Source organism: Triticum aestivum, chromosome 5B (genome assembly GCF_018294505.1).
Source record: "Triticum aestivum cultivar Chinese Spring chromosome 5B, IWGSC CS RefSeq v2.1, whole genome shotgun sequence".
NCBI lineage: Eukaryota > Viridiplantae > Streptophyta > Magnoliopsida > Poales > Poaceae > Triticum > Triticum aestivum.
The window spans coordinates 52,275,130-52,293,340 of record NC_057807.1 but is presented as its reverse complement, the minus strand read 5'-3'; the positions used below and the strand labels follow the sequence as shown (position 1 = coordinate 52,293,340).

General features: G+C 48.1%; 1 protein-coding gene across 2 annotated transcripts; it reads right to left on the bottom strand.

The window, feature by feature from the left end:
• Window positions 1-921: 921 nt before the first annotated feature.
• Window positions 922-2,526, bottom strand: LOC123110348 (glycine-rich cell wall structural protein-like). Of its 2 annotated transcripts, XM_044530843.1 has the most exons (2): window positions 1,986-2,525; window positions 922-1,883 (listed from the first exon to the last, which is right to left on the bottom strand). In XM_044530843.1, exons 1-2 carry the CDS (start codon window positions 2,377-2,379, stop codon window positions 1,135-1,137), a joined length of 1,143 nt encoding a protein of 380 aa, XP_044386778.1. In that variant the 5' UTR covers window positions 2,380-2,525; the 3' UTR covers window positions 922-1,134. The 2 variants fall into 2 exon arrangements, with proteins under 2 accessions (XP_044386778.1, XP_044386777.1); XM_044530842.1 differs by having other exon boundaries at window positions 922-2,526.
• Window positions 2,527-18,211: the final 15,685 nt, after the last annotated feature.

The following is an 18,211-nucleotide window of genomic DNA, read 5'->3' as shown; positions in this document are numbered from 1 at the left end:
ATCAGGATCGCGTGTATATTTTTATACTATTAAAGAAAAAACACAAGCAGAAGCAAAAAATGCCAAACGGAGACCGAGCTTCATGGAGGCCTTAATTTGAAATGTTCAAAATTCAAACTTTGCATTTCAAAAAATTCTAAAAGAAAATCATCTGTTTCAGGTCAGAATTCATTAAAATGAGAACTACACAAAAAGGACAAATCTGAGGCTTTTTAGCATACGTACTGTTCATCCTTAAAGTTTATGAATTTTTTTTTGCAGCTCGCAATTCAAGGTATTTCATCCTAAAAAATTTCACACATACACATTACATCCTTGCATACATGTGTATTTACTTTTATTATTTGAAACTGAAAATTTTGAATTTCAAATGTTTCAAAATAAAGACTTCAATGAAGTTCGGTCTTCAAAATGACCTACTCAAGAAGGACCAAATTCAAACACCAGCTAGTCAGCAACCCGAAACAGTTACTGGTACAAGATACATGCTGCACTACAACAGAAAAGAAATAAGAACGCAAAGAGACGGGCAGAACGATGCAGTAAAGTACAGATTTTCCATAGCTTTGCCGCCCATCCACCCTCGCACTGCACTTTATGCCGAAGAACACGTGCCCAAGTTTGGTTTACAGTGATTAAACACTGTTTACATGTTGAGCACTCTTAGGCGCAAACTACACATAATCTGGAGTTCTGGAGTCTGGACACTGAGTGAGCAAAGATCTTAGGCCGTCAGCCGGTTGAGCAGCTGCCGAAAGCTTTTGCGTTGCATGTCGTTCCTCTGCTTTGCTATGCTTGCTCTGTTTTGAACATCCTGAACTTTGAACACTTGAAGGTAGCTTCTGAAGTTTGAACACTTCGTATTTACTTGTACCTAATTTATATTTCAAATCACTGGAACAAACACTGGCATGGACCAAGTAATGCAAGATACTCATATATTACCATCACCAACGTACATGCGCGAGAATATCTCTCCCACAGAGAGCAGAACGAGACACACGAAAATGCTGGGGGTGAGTTTCTACAAGGGAAAATCTCTTTCATCACACGTACTGCTCACATCGACAGAATACTATGATGACCAACGGCGCTCAGCAGAACAGAGCTGAGCCAAACGTACATACTACAACATCAGTGGCCGCCGCCGATCCCGCCACCGCCACCTTTGCCGATCCCGAAACCAAACCCACCTCCCTTGCCAAAGCCTCCGCCGCCACCACCGCCACCACCACCTCCGCCGCCTCCACCGCCAAAGCCGCCGCCTAGTCCAGCACCTTTGCCAAAGCCGCCACCGAGACCCCCACCCTTTCCGATGCCACCACCGAGTCCATGGCTGATGCCGCCTCCGAGCCCGCCGCCATTTCCGAGACCACCACCATTGCCATACCCGCCACCGGCACCACCACCGAGTCCTCCACCGTTGCCAATGCCTCCGCCAAGACCTCCACCTTTACCGAAACCACCGCCGATGCCGTGGCCTATTCCTCCACCAAGACCGCCACCTTTGCCGATGCCGCCGCCAAGACCTCCACCCTTACCAAATCCACCACCAAGTCCTCCGCCTTTGCCGATGCCGCCGCCAAGACCTCCACCCTTACCAAATCCACCACTGAGTCCTTCGCCTTTGCCAATGCCGCCACCAAGACCTCCACCCTTACCAAATCCACCACCGAGTCCTCCGCCTTTGCCGATGCCGCCGCCAAGTCCTCCACCGATGCCATGGCCTATTCCACCACCTTTACCGATGCCTCCACCAAGACCTCCACCTTTACCAAAACCACCGCCAAGGCCTCCACCTTTGCCGATACCACCACCAAGGCCGCCACCTTTGCCGATACCACCGCTAAGGCCATGGCCTATTCCACCACCAAGACCACCACCTTCCCCAATACCCCCGCCATTGCCGATTCCACCACCAAGACCTCCACCTTTACCAAAACCACCACCAATGCCATGGCCTATTCCACCACCAAGACCACCACCTTTACCAATACCACCGCCGAGTCCAGCACCCTTACCAAACCCGCCGCCAAGCCCTCCTCCTTTGCCAAACCCACCACCAAGACCTCCACCGACACCATGGCCAGCCCCACCACCTAGTCCTCCACCACCACCGTAGCCGCCACCGCCACCGAGCCCTCCTCCACCACCGTAGCCGCCACCGCCACCTCCACCGAGCCCACCACCCTTCCCAAGGCCACCTCCAAGTCCCTTGCCGAAGTGCTTCTTCAGCAACAGGAACTTCTCGTCGGCGGCGTGCTTCCCCTTGTTCGCGACGGGCCTCGCCCATGCGCCCACCGCCGCGCTGCTCAGGCAGAGCAGCAGCGCAAGCGCCACAGCCTTGCTCCCCATCACTCCACTCCCCCTTCTCCCCATGGCTAGGCTGGCTGGCTGGCTACGAGCTTACTGAAGAAGAAGCTTGGGTCTCCAATGTCTGCAGCCGGCTAGCGCGTTATATAGCTGCTGGAAAGCTGCGTAGCATTGAATGGATGGTCAGCTGTGCACTGGACTGGCCATGTGACGCGAGAGGACAGAGGAAGGTGGTGGGGAGGGGAGGTAGCCATGCATGGCCGGCGGTGGCGCAATGAAGGAGCTCGCAGCTGGGTGGTTGGGGTGGTGATGGGAGGACTAAATTGGGTGCTGCTGGGGACAGACTGGCACATGGATCATGGATAGGAAGAGGACGCATTCACATGTTTGCCCTGTAGTACATCGATCCACGGCTGCATGCAGTTCACCTGGATGTTCACGGTGATTATTGTATCTGCAGCCATGAAATTTCTGAGCGCCTAGCTCTGGTGGTGGTGGAGTAGAACTGTAGAAGTTGTTTGGGTCAAGGTGGTCGGCTGGTGTGTTCTTTTGAACTACTAGATGATTCGGCGGGAATTTAATGGCTGGAAATATATATATATACCATTTTATTGTAGTGATGATGCTCGGAAAATGGCTGAATGATTGGTTGGTTGTTAGCAGGGGGATGCTCTGTAGGTAGCTGTAGCTGTGGCGAAGTGCTGGAAGAATGTTCCCACAGATGCATCTACAGAGGAAATAATTAGCAGTAGAGAATCCCCATAAATGCTGTTACTTGGAATATTAGTGATGAAGTGGCATCGTTAAGCATGTAGGAGTACGATGAAAAGGACACGCTAACGGCAGCTAGATATGCAGGCCCAGGTTGATGATGCAAGCTTTCTTCTAATCTTAGGAAAAATCTGAGATTTAACGGTCGGTTGCAGGAGCTCCAATCTGATACTACATCGATCCTAACCAGGAATTAATTAAATCCAGTGCTACAACTGATCATTCTTAGTTTCAGTTTTCTAGTAGATCCAAGATGTGATACACAAATGTACTCTGGCTTTGGCCCCCAAAATTGTTGCTGAATCATGGTATTCTCCTCCATAGAATGGAATGCTAGTGTCCGTCAGACTGAAGGGGAGATCAAAGGTAAGAAATAACAAGATAAAATTCAGAAAAGTCTCGGAGCACCCATGTACAGAATCACCATTCACTGACCACTGAAGCAACCCTATACAAAACTAGTCATCATTTTTCGCATAAAATGAGACATTTACTCGAAGCGGCATGGCAGTCATGGTACGTAACTCAACTGATTTACAGCAAAATAGCACAACGACAAAAACAATAACACCTAAGAGTAACTCCAACGCGCCTACCCAACCAGGCGCACGCTTTGTCCGTTTTTCGTCCATTTGAGTCGGCCATGCGGACGTGTGCGTTCAGTTTTTCATTTGGGTCGGCAGGTACGTCCAACGGGAGGCAGACCCATTTATGCCGACATGGCCGAAACTGACTAATCAAACATAATTTTACATAAATGGTCGGTCAAACGCGGGCCGAAGTCCACTTAAACAACTAGAAAATTAAAAAAACTAATAACCACCCGCACGCTGCCCTAGTAGACCGCCTTACCATTGCCCTTGCCCTTGTCGTCGTCTTCCTCGTCGCCGGTGAGGTCAATGAAGACGGGGGAGGCCCAGCCCAATCGAGCGCGGTTTGATACGCCGCCAGGGCAGCCTCCTCCCACGTCTGCTGCGACGGCGGCACAGCGGCAAGGCAGGCGCGCTCCTCCTCCTCCTCAAGCCGCAGAGCCTCCTCATTGCGGTGCAGCATCTGCTCATATCACATCTGCCGCTCGCCGTCGGCCCCCTCCTCGGCAAGCAATGCGCCTTCCAGCGCTCAAGGTGGGCCGCCTCTTCTTCCGACGTGTAGGCGAAGTAGCACAGAGGCGCGCTCACCCACTCGCAGAGCTGGCCGGACCATGAATATGACTCCTCCGGCCAAGTGGGGCAGCGGTGACCGCTTGCGCGTGGCATTGGCTCGCGCTCCGGCTCCGGCTCGGCCTTGGGCTCGATAAGGGGCGGCGCCGGCGGCGGTGGCGGCACGAACAGGGGCGCTTGGACGAAGTCCCCCACCGCGGACAAAGCTAGGGCTTGCTCCAACCCATCCCAATGGGTGTCCTCCTCGAGCGGACTTGCCCCCAACGCGTGCTGCAGGGCCTCCTCGAGGGCGGCTTGATACTCCGCCTCCTCTTCCTCTGGCTGTACCCGCAGGAGCGGCAGTGAAAAGTCATGGTTGATGTGGACGGCGAGGCGGCGCTCTTCCTCGTGCTCTAGCGCAAACCAGCACTACCAGTTGGGGGAGTATGGCACGTACTCACGCATGGCACGCTGCTTCGGCGTGAGGAGCTCCCGCTGCCTGCGAACCTCCTTAGAGTGCGCCCGCGAAGACCGCGGCGACGCCGGGATGGGGATGCGTTGCGTGTCCAGATGCCAGCCGTAAGGCAGGTTGACATCTGGATACAACACGGGCTCGCGGTACTGCGAGTGTCACCGCGCCTGGGGGGCTGGGATGTACAACCTCTCCTGCTCCCGCGGTGCCGTGCCGCGTCTAGCCGACGACGATGTAGCAGGCTGTTCGCGGGAAGGACTCGCTCCGGCGCTGAACTTCCCCTTCTTCTCTCCCTTCTCATTAAAGAATCCCATGGCTGGCTGGATGCTTGCTGGCTGGCTAGGGTTTGCTGGTCGCCGGCGAGGGAGCAAAGGCGGTCAAATGTGGACGGGGGTTGTGGATGAGGCCGGCCCTGCTGCACGCGGTCCTTCTACACACTGCCAGGCGGGCCCGGTGTCGGTGGTCGTCATAAATATGACCGCCGACGGTAGTTGGGAGGTCGACATGCGGGGCCGCGGCGGACACCGAGGACGCGCGGTGCGTCTGCTTCGTGTCCGCGCAGGCCCATTTCAGGCGCAATTTTGGGCCGGAAATGGGTCCGCGCGGACGCGAAGCGGGCGGTTTTTGACAATGAGTCGGCGCGTTGGGCCTGCGTTTTTGTCCGTGGCGGCCCAAAGACGAACGAAATGAGTCACCTGGTTGGAGTTGCTCTAATAACATCAATAAGTGGGCAGGGCACGAGTTCGATTGTGTGCACAAGAGAGAAACGTGACCTTGTTCTTCTTTCTTTTTTTCGAATAAACCATATGCTGGATTGGCCATTCTCTTCTTTCTTTCTTTTTGAACAATCCTCTTTTTTTTAGGGACAATCCTCTTGTTTCTTAGATCTGCACACATCATATTCACAGAGGCCATATATCAGGAATCAAATCAAAGTGCCGGAGAATGCCGGAGAATGCAAGAGGTGGACCCCCGCAAAAAAAAGGCGTGGAAGAGGAGGGCGCGGCTATGTCTTGCTCGTCTAAACGCTCCGCTCGCCTACATTGGAGCCGGTTAGTGGGCCGGCCCAGTAGCCATTCAGCAGCTTGACGGCATGATGATGCCTCAAACATTTTTCTTTTTATCTCCTCTATCTATCTCTTAAAAAGAACGTAAGGTTCTCATTTCACCTCTCTTTCGTCCAACCTTCCTTATATATGTCCCACTTTTTCATTCTCCTCTTTCATATTTTCCTACCATTTCTGATTTTTTTTCCATCCATTCACCCAAATTAGAATCAATTTTCTCATGTTTTATTAATTTATGAAAATAAAAACATATTTTGTTCGGTAAGTCATTAAATTCTTACAAAATAAGTGATTAACAATAAAATGGCAGGTAAATCATGGCGATTGCATACAGAAACTTGCTAAGATTTTAGCGCGTCAATACAATAATAGACGTGTAGTCGCGGACTAATCTACTAGAATATTTATAATCTCGTTGCAACACACGGATCATTTTCTAGTTATATTTATAAAAATACTAAAGATATTAATTTATTTTTTTAAAGTGTTCATCACGCATTTAAAAGATGTTCACACAGTGTAAAACAAATGTTGACTCAACTTTTAGAAAAAGTGTACAATACAAAAAAGATGTAGACAGTTAAAAAACATTTGTGCATTTTCAAAAAGATGTACGTGCCATTTTTTTAAAATGTTGTACGATGTGAAAAAAAGATGCCCATGTAATACTAAAAATATTTGCACCATTAAAAAATGTACATTACATTTATAAAAATGTACACGCATTTCAAAAACATGTTTATGACATTATAAACAAATGTTTATACAATATAAAAATGCCCGCATAATTAAAAAAAATCCTAATATCATTCCAAAAAAAATTCAACATGTATTTGGAATTTTATTTAACATGCATTCAATATTTCATAAAAATGTATTTGAAAATTGTTAATAATGTGTTTGAAAAATGTTAAACATGTATAAAAATGTGTAAGATGTATACAAAAATTATAAAATTCCCTAGAATAAATTCTTCCTGGGTCGATGCCCGAGTGGTTCATGGGGACGGGCCGTAAATTTGTTGACAATGTCTACGCTGGTTCAAATCCAGCTCGGCCCAAAAACCTAGGGCTTCGTGAATATGAACTAAATCCTTTTATTTTTCTTCCATAAACTAAAATGTTTGATCTATAGGGTATGAAAAAGTGGGCATCAAAACATATATTTAAATAAACATGTATTTGAAAAAAGATAAAAGTATAGATAAATGTTCTTCATGTATACAAAAAATGTACAATGTGTACAGAAAATGTAGACATGTATTAAAGAAAAGAAAAAGAAACCGAAGAAACCCCCAAAAACTCGGTGAAAATCGAAGAAAGAAAAACCCAAAGAATATAAAAAAATACTGCAAATAGTAAAAAACTGATAAAGAAACCACACAAAAAGAGGAAAAACCCCGTCTGCTGCTACACTACTGGGTCGGCCCAGTAGCTCCCGCGCCAGAGGCGAGCCACAAGTATGCTTCGTAGTAGGTGGTACATATCTCTAGTGGAAGAGGAGCACCTAAGAGTGGGTTGTTTTGGAATGACTAAGAGCCCATTCATTATTTCCAATATTTTCTAGGATAACTCCAGAGGCAGATGTGGCCCATTCATGCATGACAAGGAAGTGTGAAAAGTTTAATCCGACCCTGGATGTCGAGGGTATGTTGAACCAACATATAAGGTTGGTTCCTTCACATACATGCATGCCTCCTCCTCGAACGACGGCATGTGCGTTGTGTTTTGTGAGCAAGCAGCTAAGCTAGGAAGTTTGCCATGTCTATGCCTTGTCTTATTTGTATCAAGCGAGAATGATGTTGAAACTTTTTTCGCTGGTGGGAGATGAAATTTCCTTCGTAGTGGATCGACCATTCCACACCCATGCGTCTGCCTCCCGATCCAAGAGCTTTTATGTCATATATGTCTTTCCCACTCCGCTTCATGACATGCACCGCTATAAGTAGAGCACAAACCTTCAAAACCCCATCTCTTGTGATCCTGTATGAGAGAAGAGTTGTCATGTTTTTTGGCAGTGAGCACTCTCGCATGACTGCTTGATTCTTCTCCAATGTGGTTGCACACGACTTTTCTCAATGATGACTACTTTTTCCATGCTGATGACTGTCGGTGTCAAAACCAGTGGATCTCGGGTAGGGGGTCCTGAACTGTGCGTCTAAGGCTAATGGTAACAGGAGGTAGGGGACACGATGTTTTGCCCAGGTTCGGGCCCTCTGGATGGAGGTAATACCCTACTTCCTGCTTGATTGATCTTGATGATATGAGTATTACAAGAGTTGATCTACCACGAGATCGTAGAGGCTAAACCCTAGAAGTCAGCATATGATTGTTGTTGTCCTACGGACTAAACCCTCCGGTTTATATAGACACCAGAGGAGGCTAGGATTACACAGAGTCGGTTACAAAGAAGGAGATCTAACATCCGGATCACCAAGCTTGCCTTTGTTGGGGAACGTTGCAGAAAATTAAAATTTTTCCTACGGTTTCACCAAGATCCATCTATGAGTTCATCTAAGCAACGAGTCAAGGGAGAGAGTTTGCATCTACATACCACTTGTAGATCGAGTGCGGAAGCTTTCAAGGGGATGGTGATGAGGGAGTCGTACTCGCCGTGATTCGGATCACCGACGACCAAGTACTGAAAGGACAACACCTCCGCGTTCAACACACGTATGGGACGATGGACGTCTCCTCCGTCTTGATCCAGCAAGGAGGAAGGAGAGGATGAGGAAGACAGCTCCAACGGCAGCACGACGGCGTGGTGTAGTTGGTGCAGCAGTACTCCGACAGGGCTTCGCCAAGCACGTACGGAGGAGAAGAGGTGTTGGGGAGGGGAGGGGCTGCGCCTTGGCTTGTGTGTCTGCAGCCCTCCCCTCACCCCTCTATATATAGGAGGAGAGGGGCAAGGGGGCCGGCCCTCTAGGGGAAACCCTAGAGGGGGGCGGCGGCCAAAGGGAGAGGGAAAAGGGTGGCTTGCCCCCCAAGCTAGGGGGGCGCCCCCTTTAGGGTTTCCCCTCCCCTTGCCCTAGCCGCATGGGCCTAGGTGGGGAGGCGCGCCCAGCCCACTAGGGGCTGGCTCCCTCTCCCACACAGCCCATGTGGCCCCCCGGGAGGGGTGGCCCCACCCGGTGGCCCCGGTACAATACCGGTATGCCACCGAAACTTTCCGGTGTCCGTTTAACCACTTTCCTTATATAAATCTTTACCTCCGGACCATTCCGGAACTCCTCGTGGCGTCCGGGATCTCATCCGGGACTCCGAACAACATTCGGTAATCACATACTTGTCTTCCTGATAACCCTAGCGTCACCGAACCTTAAGTGTGTAGACCCTACGGGTTCGGGAGACATGCAGACATGACCGAGACGACCTCAGGTCAATAACCAACAGCGGGATCTGGATACCCATGTTGGCTCCCACATGCTCCTCGAGTTGTCATCGGATGAACCACGATGTCGAGGATTCGATCAAACCCCGTATGCAATTCCCTTTGTCAGACGGTATGTTACTTGCCCGAGACTCGATCGTCGGTATCCCAATACCTCGTTCAGTCTCGTTACCGGCAAGTCACTTTACTCATACCGTAATGCATGATCCCGTGGCCAACACCTTGGTCACCTTGAGCTCATTATGATGATGCACTACCGAGTGGGCCCAGTGATACCTCTCCGTAACACGGAGTGACAAATCCCAGTCTCGATCCGTGTCAACCCAACAGACACTTTCAGAGATACCTGTAATGCACCTTTATAGTCACCCAGTTACGTTGTGACATTTGGTACACCCAAAGCACTCCTACGGTATCTGGGAGTTACACGATCTCATGGTCTAAGGAAGAGATACTTGACATTGGAAAAGCTCTAGCAAACGAACTAACCGACCTTTGTGCTATGCTTAGGATTGGGTCTTGTCCATCACATCATTCTCCTAATGATGTGATCCCGTTATCACCGACATCCAATGTCCATAGCCAGGAAACCATGACTATCTGTTGATCACAACGAGCTAGTCAACTAGAGGCTCACTAGGGACATATTGTGGTCTATGTATTCACACGTGTATTACGATTTCCGGATAATATAGTTATAGCATGAATAAAAGACTATTATCATGAACAAAGAAATATAATAATAACACTTTTATTATTGCCTCTAGGACATATTTCCAACAGTCTCCCACTTGCACTAGAGTCAATAATCTAGTTACATTGTGATGAATCGAACACCCATAGAGTTCTGGTGCTGATCATGTTTCGCTCGCGAGAGAGGTTTAGTCAACGGATCTGCGACATTCAGATCCGTATATACTTTGCAAATTTCTATGTCTCCATCTTGAACATTTTCACGGATGAAGTTGAAACGACGCTTGATGTGCCTGGTCTTCTTGTGAAACCTGGGCTCCTTGGCAAGGGCAATAGCTCTAGTGTTGTCACAGAAGAGTTTGATCGGCCCCGACGAATTGGGTATGACTCCTAGGTCGGTGATGAACTCCTTCACCCAAATAGCTTCATGCGCTGCCTCCGAGGCAGCCATGTACTCCGCTTCACATGTAGATCCCGCCACCACGCTCTGCTTGCAGCTACACCAGCTTACTGCTCCACTAGTCAACATATACACGTATCCGGTTTGTGACTTAGAGTCATCCAGATCTGTGTCGAAGCTAGCGTCGACGTAACCCTTTACGACGAGCTCTTCGTCACCTCCATAAATGATAAACGTGTCCTTTGTCCTTTTCAGGTACTTCAGGATATTCTTGACCGCTGTCCAGTGTTCCTTGCCGGGATTACTTTGGTACCTTCCTACCAAACTTATGGCAAGGTTTACATCAGGTCTGGTACACAGCATGGCATACATAATAGATCCTATGGCTGAAGCATAGGGGATGACACTCATCTCTTCTATATCTTTTGCCGTGGTCGGGCATTGAGCCGAGCTCAATCTCACACCTTGCAATACAGGCAAGAACCCCTTCTTGGACTGATCCATTTTGAACTTCTTCAAAATTTTATCAAGGTATGTGCTTTGTGAAAGACCTATGAGGCGTCTCGATCTATTTCTATAGATCTTGATGCCTAATATATAAGCAGCTTCTCCAAGGTCCTTCATTGAAAAACACTTATTCAAGTAGGCCTTAATGCTGTCCAAGAATTCTATATCATTTCCCATCAAAAGTATGTCATCTACATATAATATGAGAAATGCTACAGAGCTCCCACTCACTTTCTTGTAAACGCAGGCTTCTCCATAAGTCTACATAAACCCAAACGCTTTGATCATCTCATCAAAGCGAATATTCCAACTCCGAGATGCTTGCACCAGCCCATAAATGGATCGCTGGAGCTTGCATCTTAAAAGGATAATTGAAGTGACTTGTCTTCGAATCTACTTTGGTTGGAGTTCGAAAAAGGAATAAAAATAAAGTAAATTCAAGGAAGAGCTTTCTTTTTTTTAACAGCCCCTTGGCAGGTCTTTGTTAGCGTTCTTAGGATCGACAAAACCTTCCGGCTGCATCATATACAGTTCTTCCTTAAGATAACCGTTAAGGAATGCCGTTTTGACGTCCATCTGCCATATCTCATAATCATAGTATGCGGCAATTGCTAACATAATTCGGACGGACTTAAGCTTCGCTACGGGAGAGAAAGTCTCATCGTAGTCAATCCCTTGAACTTGCCGATAACCCTTAGCGACAAGTCGAGCTTTATAGATGGTGACATTACCATCCGCGTCCGTCTTCTTCTTAAAGATCCATTTGTTTTCTATCGCTCGCCGATCATCGGGCAAGTCAGTCAAAGTCCATACTTTGTTTTCATACATGGATTCTATCTCGGATTTCATGGCTTCTAGCCATTTGTTGGAATCTAGGCCCGCCATCGCTTCTTCATAGTTCAAAGGTTCACCGTTGTCTAACAACATGACTTCCAGGACAGGGTTGCCATACCACTCTGGTGCGGAACGTGTCCTTGTGGACCTACGAAGTTCAGTAGCAACTTGATCCGAAGTACCTTGATCATCATCATTATTTTCCTCTCCAGTCGGTGTAGGCACCACAGGAACATTTTCCTGAGCTGCACTACTTTCCGGTTCAAGAGGTAGTACTTCATCGAGTTCTACTTTCCTCCCACTTACTCCTTTCGAGAGAAACTCTTTTTCCAGAAAGGATCCGTTCTTGGCAACAAAGATCTTGCCTTCGGATCTAAGGTAGAAGGTATACCCAATGGTTTCCTTAGGGTATCCTATGAAGACGCATTTTTCCGACTTGGGTTCGAGCTTTTCAGGTTGAAGTTTCTTGACATAAGCATCGCATCCCCAAACTTTTAGAAACGACAGCTTAGGTTTCTTCCCAAACCATAATTCATACGGTGTCGTCTCAACGGATTTAGACGGTGCCCTATTTAAAGTGAATGTAGCTGTCTCTAGAGAGTATCCCCAAAATGATAGTGGTAAATCGGTAAGAGACATCATAGACCGCACCATATCTAATAGAGTGCGATTACGACGTTCGGACACACCGTTACGCTGAGGTGTTCCAGGCGGCGTGAGTTGTGAAACGATTCCACATTTCCTTAAGTGTGTACCAAATTTGTGACTTAAGTATTCTCCTCCACGATCTGATCGTAGGAATTTTATCTTTCAGTCACGTTGATTCTCTACCTCATTCTGAAATTCCTTGAACCTTTCAAAGGTCTCAGACTTGTGTTTCATTAAGTAGACATACCCATATCTACTCAAGTCATCAGTGAGAGTGAGAACATAACGATATCCTCCGCGAGCCTCAACACTCATTGGACCGCACACATCGGTATGTATGATTTCCAACAAGTTGGTTGCTCGCTCCATTGTTCCGGAGAACGGAGTCTTGGTCATCTTGCCCATGAGGCATGGTTCGCATGTGTCAAATGATTCATAATCGAGAGACTCTAAAAGTCCATCAGCATGGAGCTTCTTCATGCGCTTGACACCAATGTGACCAAGGCGGCAGTGCCACAAGTATGTGGGACTATTGTTATCAACTTTACATCTTTTGGTATTCACGCTATGAATATGTGTAGTATTACGCTCGAGATTCATTAAGAATAAACCATTGACCATCGGAGCATGACCATAAAACATATCTCTCATATAAATCGAACAGCCATTATTCTCAGACTTAAATGAGTAGCCATCTCGTATTAAACGAGATCCAGATACAATGTTCATGCTCAAACTTGGCACTAAATAACAATTATTAAGGTTCAAAACTAATCCCGTGGGTAAATGTAGAGGTAGCGTGCCGACGGCGATCACATCGACTCTGGAACCATTCCCGACGCGCATCGTCACCTCGTCCTTCGCCATTCTCTGCTTATTCCGCAGCCCCTGCTGAGTTACAAATATGAGCAACGGCACCGGTATCAAATACCCAGGAGTTACTACGAGTACTGGTGAGGTACACATCAATTACATGTATATCGAATATACCTTTAGTGTTGCCGGCCTTCTTATCCGCTAAGTATTTGGGGCAGTTCCGCTTCCAGTGACCCTTCCCCTTGCAATAAAAGCACTCAGTCTCAGGCTTGGGTCCATTCTTTGACTTCTTCCCGGCAACTGGCTTACCGGGCGCGGCAACCTCCTTGCCGTCCTTCTTGAAGTTCTTCTTACCCTTGCCCTTCTTGAACTTAGTGGTCTTATTGACCATCAACACTTGATGTTCTTTCTTGATTTCAACCTCTGCTGACTTCAGCATAGAAAATACTTCAGGAATGGTCTTTACCATCCCCTGCATATTGTAGTTCATCACAAAGCTCTTGTAGCTTGGTGGGAGCGACTGAAGGATTCTGTCAATGACTGCCTCATCACGGAGGTTAATATTCAGCTGTGTCATACGGTTGTGCAACCCAGACATCTTGAGTATGTGCTCACTGACAGAACTATTTCCCTCCATCTTACAACTATAGAACTTGTGAGAGATGTCATATCTCTCGACCCGGGCGTGAGCTTGGAAAACTAGTTTCAGCTCTTCGAACATCTCATATGCTCCGTGATGCTCAAAACGCTTTTGGAACCCCGGTTCTAAGCTGTAAAGCATGCCGCACTGAACGAGGGAGTAATCATTAGCACGAGACTGCCAAGCATTCATAATGTCTTGGTTCTCTGGGACGGGAGCGTCACCTAGCGGTCCTTCTAGGACATATTGTTTCCTGGAAGCTATGAGGATGATCTCAGGTTTCGAACCCAGTCCGTATAGTTGCTTCCATCATCTTTCAGCTTGGTTTTCTCTAGGAACGCGTTGAAGTTCAAGTTGACATGAGCGTTGGCCATTTGATCTACAAGACATATTTGCAAAGGTTTTAGACTAAGTTCATGATAATTAAGTTCATCTAATCAAATTATTGAATGAACTCCCACTCAGATTAGACATTCCTCTAGTCATCTAAGTGTTACACCATCCGAGTCGACTAGGCCGTGTCCGATCATCACGTGAGACGGACTAGTCATCGTCGGTGAACATTCTCATGTTGATCGTATCTTCCATACGACTCGTGTTCGACCTTTCGGTCTCCGTGTTCCGAGGCCATGTCTGTACATGCTAGGCTCGTCAAGTTAACCCTAAGTGTTTTTGCATGTGTAAAACTGTCTTACACTCGTTGTATGTGAACGTAAGGATCTATCACACCCGATCATCACGTGGTGCTTCGAAACGACGAACTTTAGCAACGGTGCACAGTTAGGGGGAACACTTTCTTGAAATTGTTATAAGGGATCATCTTATTTACTACCGTCGATCTAAGTAAACAAGATGCATTAACATAATAAACATCACATGCAATTATATAAAGTAGTGACATGATATGGCCAATATCATATAGCTCCTTTGATCTTCATCTTCGGGGCTCCATGATCATCTTGTCACCGGCATGACACCATGATCTCCATCATCATGATATCCATCATCGTGTCTTCATGAAGTTGTCACGCCAACGACTACTTCTACTTCTATGACTAACGCGTTTAGCAATAAAGTAAAGTAGTTTACATGGCGTTCTTCAATGACACGCAGGTCATACAAAAATAAAGACAACTCCTATGGCTCCTGCCGGTTGTCATACTCATCGACATGCAAGTCGTGATTCCTATTACAAGAACATGATCTCATACATCACAATATATCATTCATCATTCATCACAACTTCTGGCCATATCACATCACATGACAATTGCTGCAAAAACAAGTTAGACGTCCTCTAATTGTTGTTGCATCTTTTACGTGGCTGCAATTGGGTTCTAGCAAGAACGTTTTCTTACCTACGAATAACCACAACGTGATCTTGTCAACTTCTATTTACCCTTCATAAGGACCCTTTTCATCGAATCCACTTCAACTAAAGTGGGAGAGACAGACACCCGCCAGCCACCTTATGCAACTAGTGCATGTTAGTCGGTGAAACCGGTCTCACGTAAGCGTACGTGTAAGGTTGGTCCGGGCCGCTTCATCCCACAATACCGCTGAAGCAAGATAAGACTAGTAGCGGCAAGCAAGTTGACAAGATCTACGCCCACAACAAAATTGTGTTCTACTCGTGCAAAGAGAACTACGCATAGACCTAGCTCATGATGCCACTGTTGGGGAACATTGCAGAAAATTAAAAATTTTCCTATGGTTTCACCAAGATCCATCTATGAGTTCATCTAAGAAACGAGTCAAGGGAGAGAGTTTGCATCTACATACCACTTGTAGATCGAGTGCGGAAGCTTTCAAGGGGATGGTGATGAGGGAGTCGTACTCGCCGTGATTCGGATCACCGACGACCAAGTACTGAAAGGACAGCACCTCCGCGTTCAACACACGTACGGGACGATGGACGTCTCCTCCGTCTTGATCCAGCAAGGAGGAAGGAGAGGATGAGGAAGACAGCTCCAACGGCAGCACGACGGCGTGGTGTAGTTGGTGCAGCAGTACTCCGACAGGGCTTCGCCAAGCACGTACGGAGGAGAAGAGGTGTTGGGGAGGGGAGGGGCTGCACCTTGGCTTGTGTGTCTGCAGCCCTCCCCTCACCCCTCTATATATAGGAGGAGAGGGGCAAGGGGGCCGGCCCTCTAGGGGAAACCCTAGAGGGGGGCGGCGGCCAAAGGGAGAGGGAAAAGGGTGGCTTGCCCCCCAAGCTAGGGGGGCGCCCCCTTTAGGGTTTCCCCTCCCCTTGCCCTAGCCGCATGGGCCTAGGTGGGGAGGCGCGCCCAGACCACCAGGGGCTGGCTCCCTCTCCCACACAGCCCATGTGGCCCCCCGGGAGGGGTGGCCCCACCCGGTGGACCCCCGGAACCCTTCCGGTGGCCCCGGTACAATACCGGTATGCCACCGAAACTTTCCGGTGTCCGTTTAACCACTTTCCTTATATAAATCTTTACCTCCGGACCATTCCGGAACTCCTCGTGACGTTCGGGATCTCATCCGGGACTCCGAACAACATTCGATAATCACATACTTGTCTTCCTGATAACCCTAGCGTCACCGAACCTTAAGTGTGTAGACCCTACGGGTTCGGGAGACATGCAGACATGACTGAGACGACCTCAGGTCAATAACCAACAGCGGGATCTGGATACCCATGTTGGCTCCCACATGCTCCTCGATGTTGTCATCGGATGAACCACGATGTCGAGGATTCGATCAAAATGCAATTCCCTTTGTCAGACGGTATGTTACTTGCCCGAGACTCGATCGTCGGTATCCCAATACCTCGTTCAGTCTCGTTACCGGCAAGTCACTTTACTTGTACCGTAATGCATGATCCCGTGGCCAACACCTTGGTCACCTTGAGCTCATTATGATGATGCACTACCGAGTGGGCCCAGTGATACCTCTCCGTAACACGGAGTGACAAATCCCAGTCTCGATCCGTGTCAACCCAACAGACACTTTCAGAGATACCTGTAATGCACCTTTATAGTCACCCAGTTACGTTGTGACGTTTGGTACACCCAAAGCACTCCTACGGTATCCGGGAGTTACACGATCTCATGGTCTAAGGAAGAGATACTTGACATTGGAAAAGCTCTAGCAAACGAACTAACCGACCTTTGTGCTATGCTTAGGATTGGGTCTTGTCCATCACATCATTCTCCTAATGATGTGATCCCGTTATCACCGACATCCAATGTCCATAGCCAGGAAACCATGACTATCTGTTGATCACAACGAGCTAGTCAACTAGAGGCTCACTAGGGACATATTGTGGTCTATGTATTCACACGTGTATTACGATTTCCGGATAATACAGTTATAGCATGAATAAAAGACTATTATCATGAACAAAGAAATATAATAATAACACTTTTATTATTGCCTCTAGGGCATATTTCCAACAGCCTTCCACGCAAAGGAGAGTCCCATCCGGACACGGGATGAAGTCTTGAGTCTTGTATCTTCATAGTCTAACAGTCCGGCCAAAGTATATAGTCCGGCTGTCCGGATACCCCCTAATCCAGGACTCCCTCAGTAGCCCCTGAACCAGGCTTCAATGACGATGAGTCCGGCGCGCAGATTGTTTTCGGCATTGCAAGGCGGGTTCCATCTCCGAATCCAGAGTACCTGTTGTAGCAAACAGTGTCCGGCTTCCCATCAATGTTGTACTCCTCGGCTTCTGTGCTTCAATAATGGCCATCTCCACGTGTCGAGCAAATACGAGGAGCCGAAGCATTTTTACATTTGCCACCCCGACTCTGCAGGCAAACCATCTATTTGAAGAGACGGGGATCCTCAGATCCAAACCTCACCTTCTTCCCTTGAGCAAGCATTCAACAGAGCGCATCTGGAAAAATCCATTCCATCATGGCCGGTCACCGCAGCTCCTCTTCTCTCTCCCTTAGCTCTAAGCCAGGTGATTGGGAAGAATGTTCTGTCCCCCACAGCTGTTTAGTAGAGTTGCAGACCCAAGGGTTTCTTCCACCGGCGTACATGGTCCCCGTCCGAGCCGGACTAGCCACCTACAATGGCGGGGCGCAAGTGGAGAGATCTCCTAACCCATCTCAGGGGGAGCGAGTATGCCTCATCCCATATTTGCTAAGAGGCGTCAGGTTTCCAATCCACCCATTCCTTCGCGGGCTCCTGGAGTTCTATGGCCTCCAGTTGCACAACTTTACCCCCGCCTCTGTGCTGCACATCGCAGGATATGTTGCCCTTTGTGAATTATTCCTGGGCTGCGAGGCTCACTTCGAGTTATGGAAGAAGCTATTCTGCCTTGTCCCTCGCAATCAGGGGGAATCTATATATCAAGTGGGCGAAGCCAAAATATGGCGCGTCGCCCAGACCGGATACCTGTCCGGCACTCCAAAGAAGGCATCTGAAGACTGGCCTTCGGAGTGGTTCTATGTAGATGACGTTCCCCTTCCGGACCCAATCCGGACGGGCCTTCCTGAGTTTAATAACGCTCCGCTGAAGAAATGCCGAAGTTGGCGCCCTTGGAGCCCC

Excerpts from the sequence above, each read along its gene's own strand:
- LOC123110348 (XM_044530842.1), bottom strand. The coding sequence starts at position 2,379 with ATGGGGAGAAGGGGGAGTGGAGTGATGGGGAGCAAGGCTGTGGCGCTT.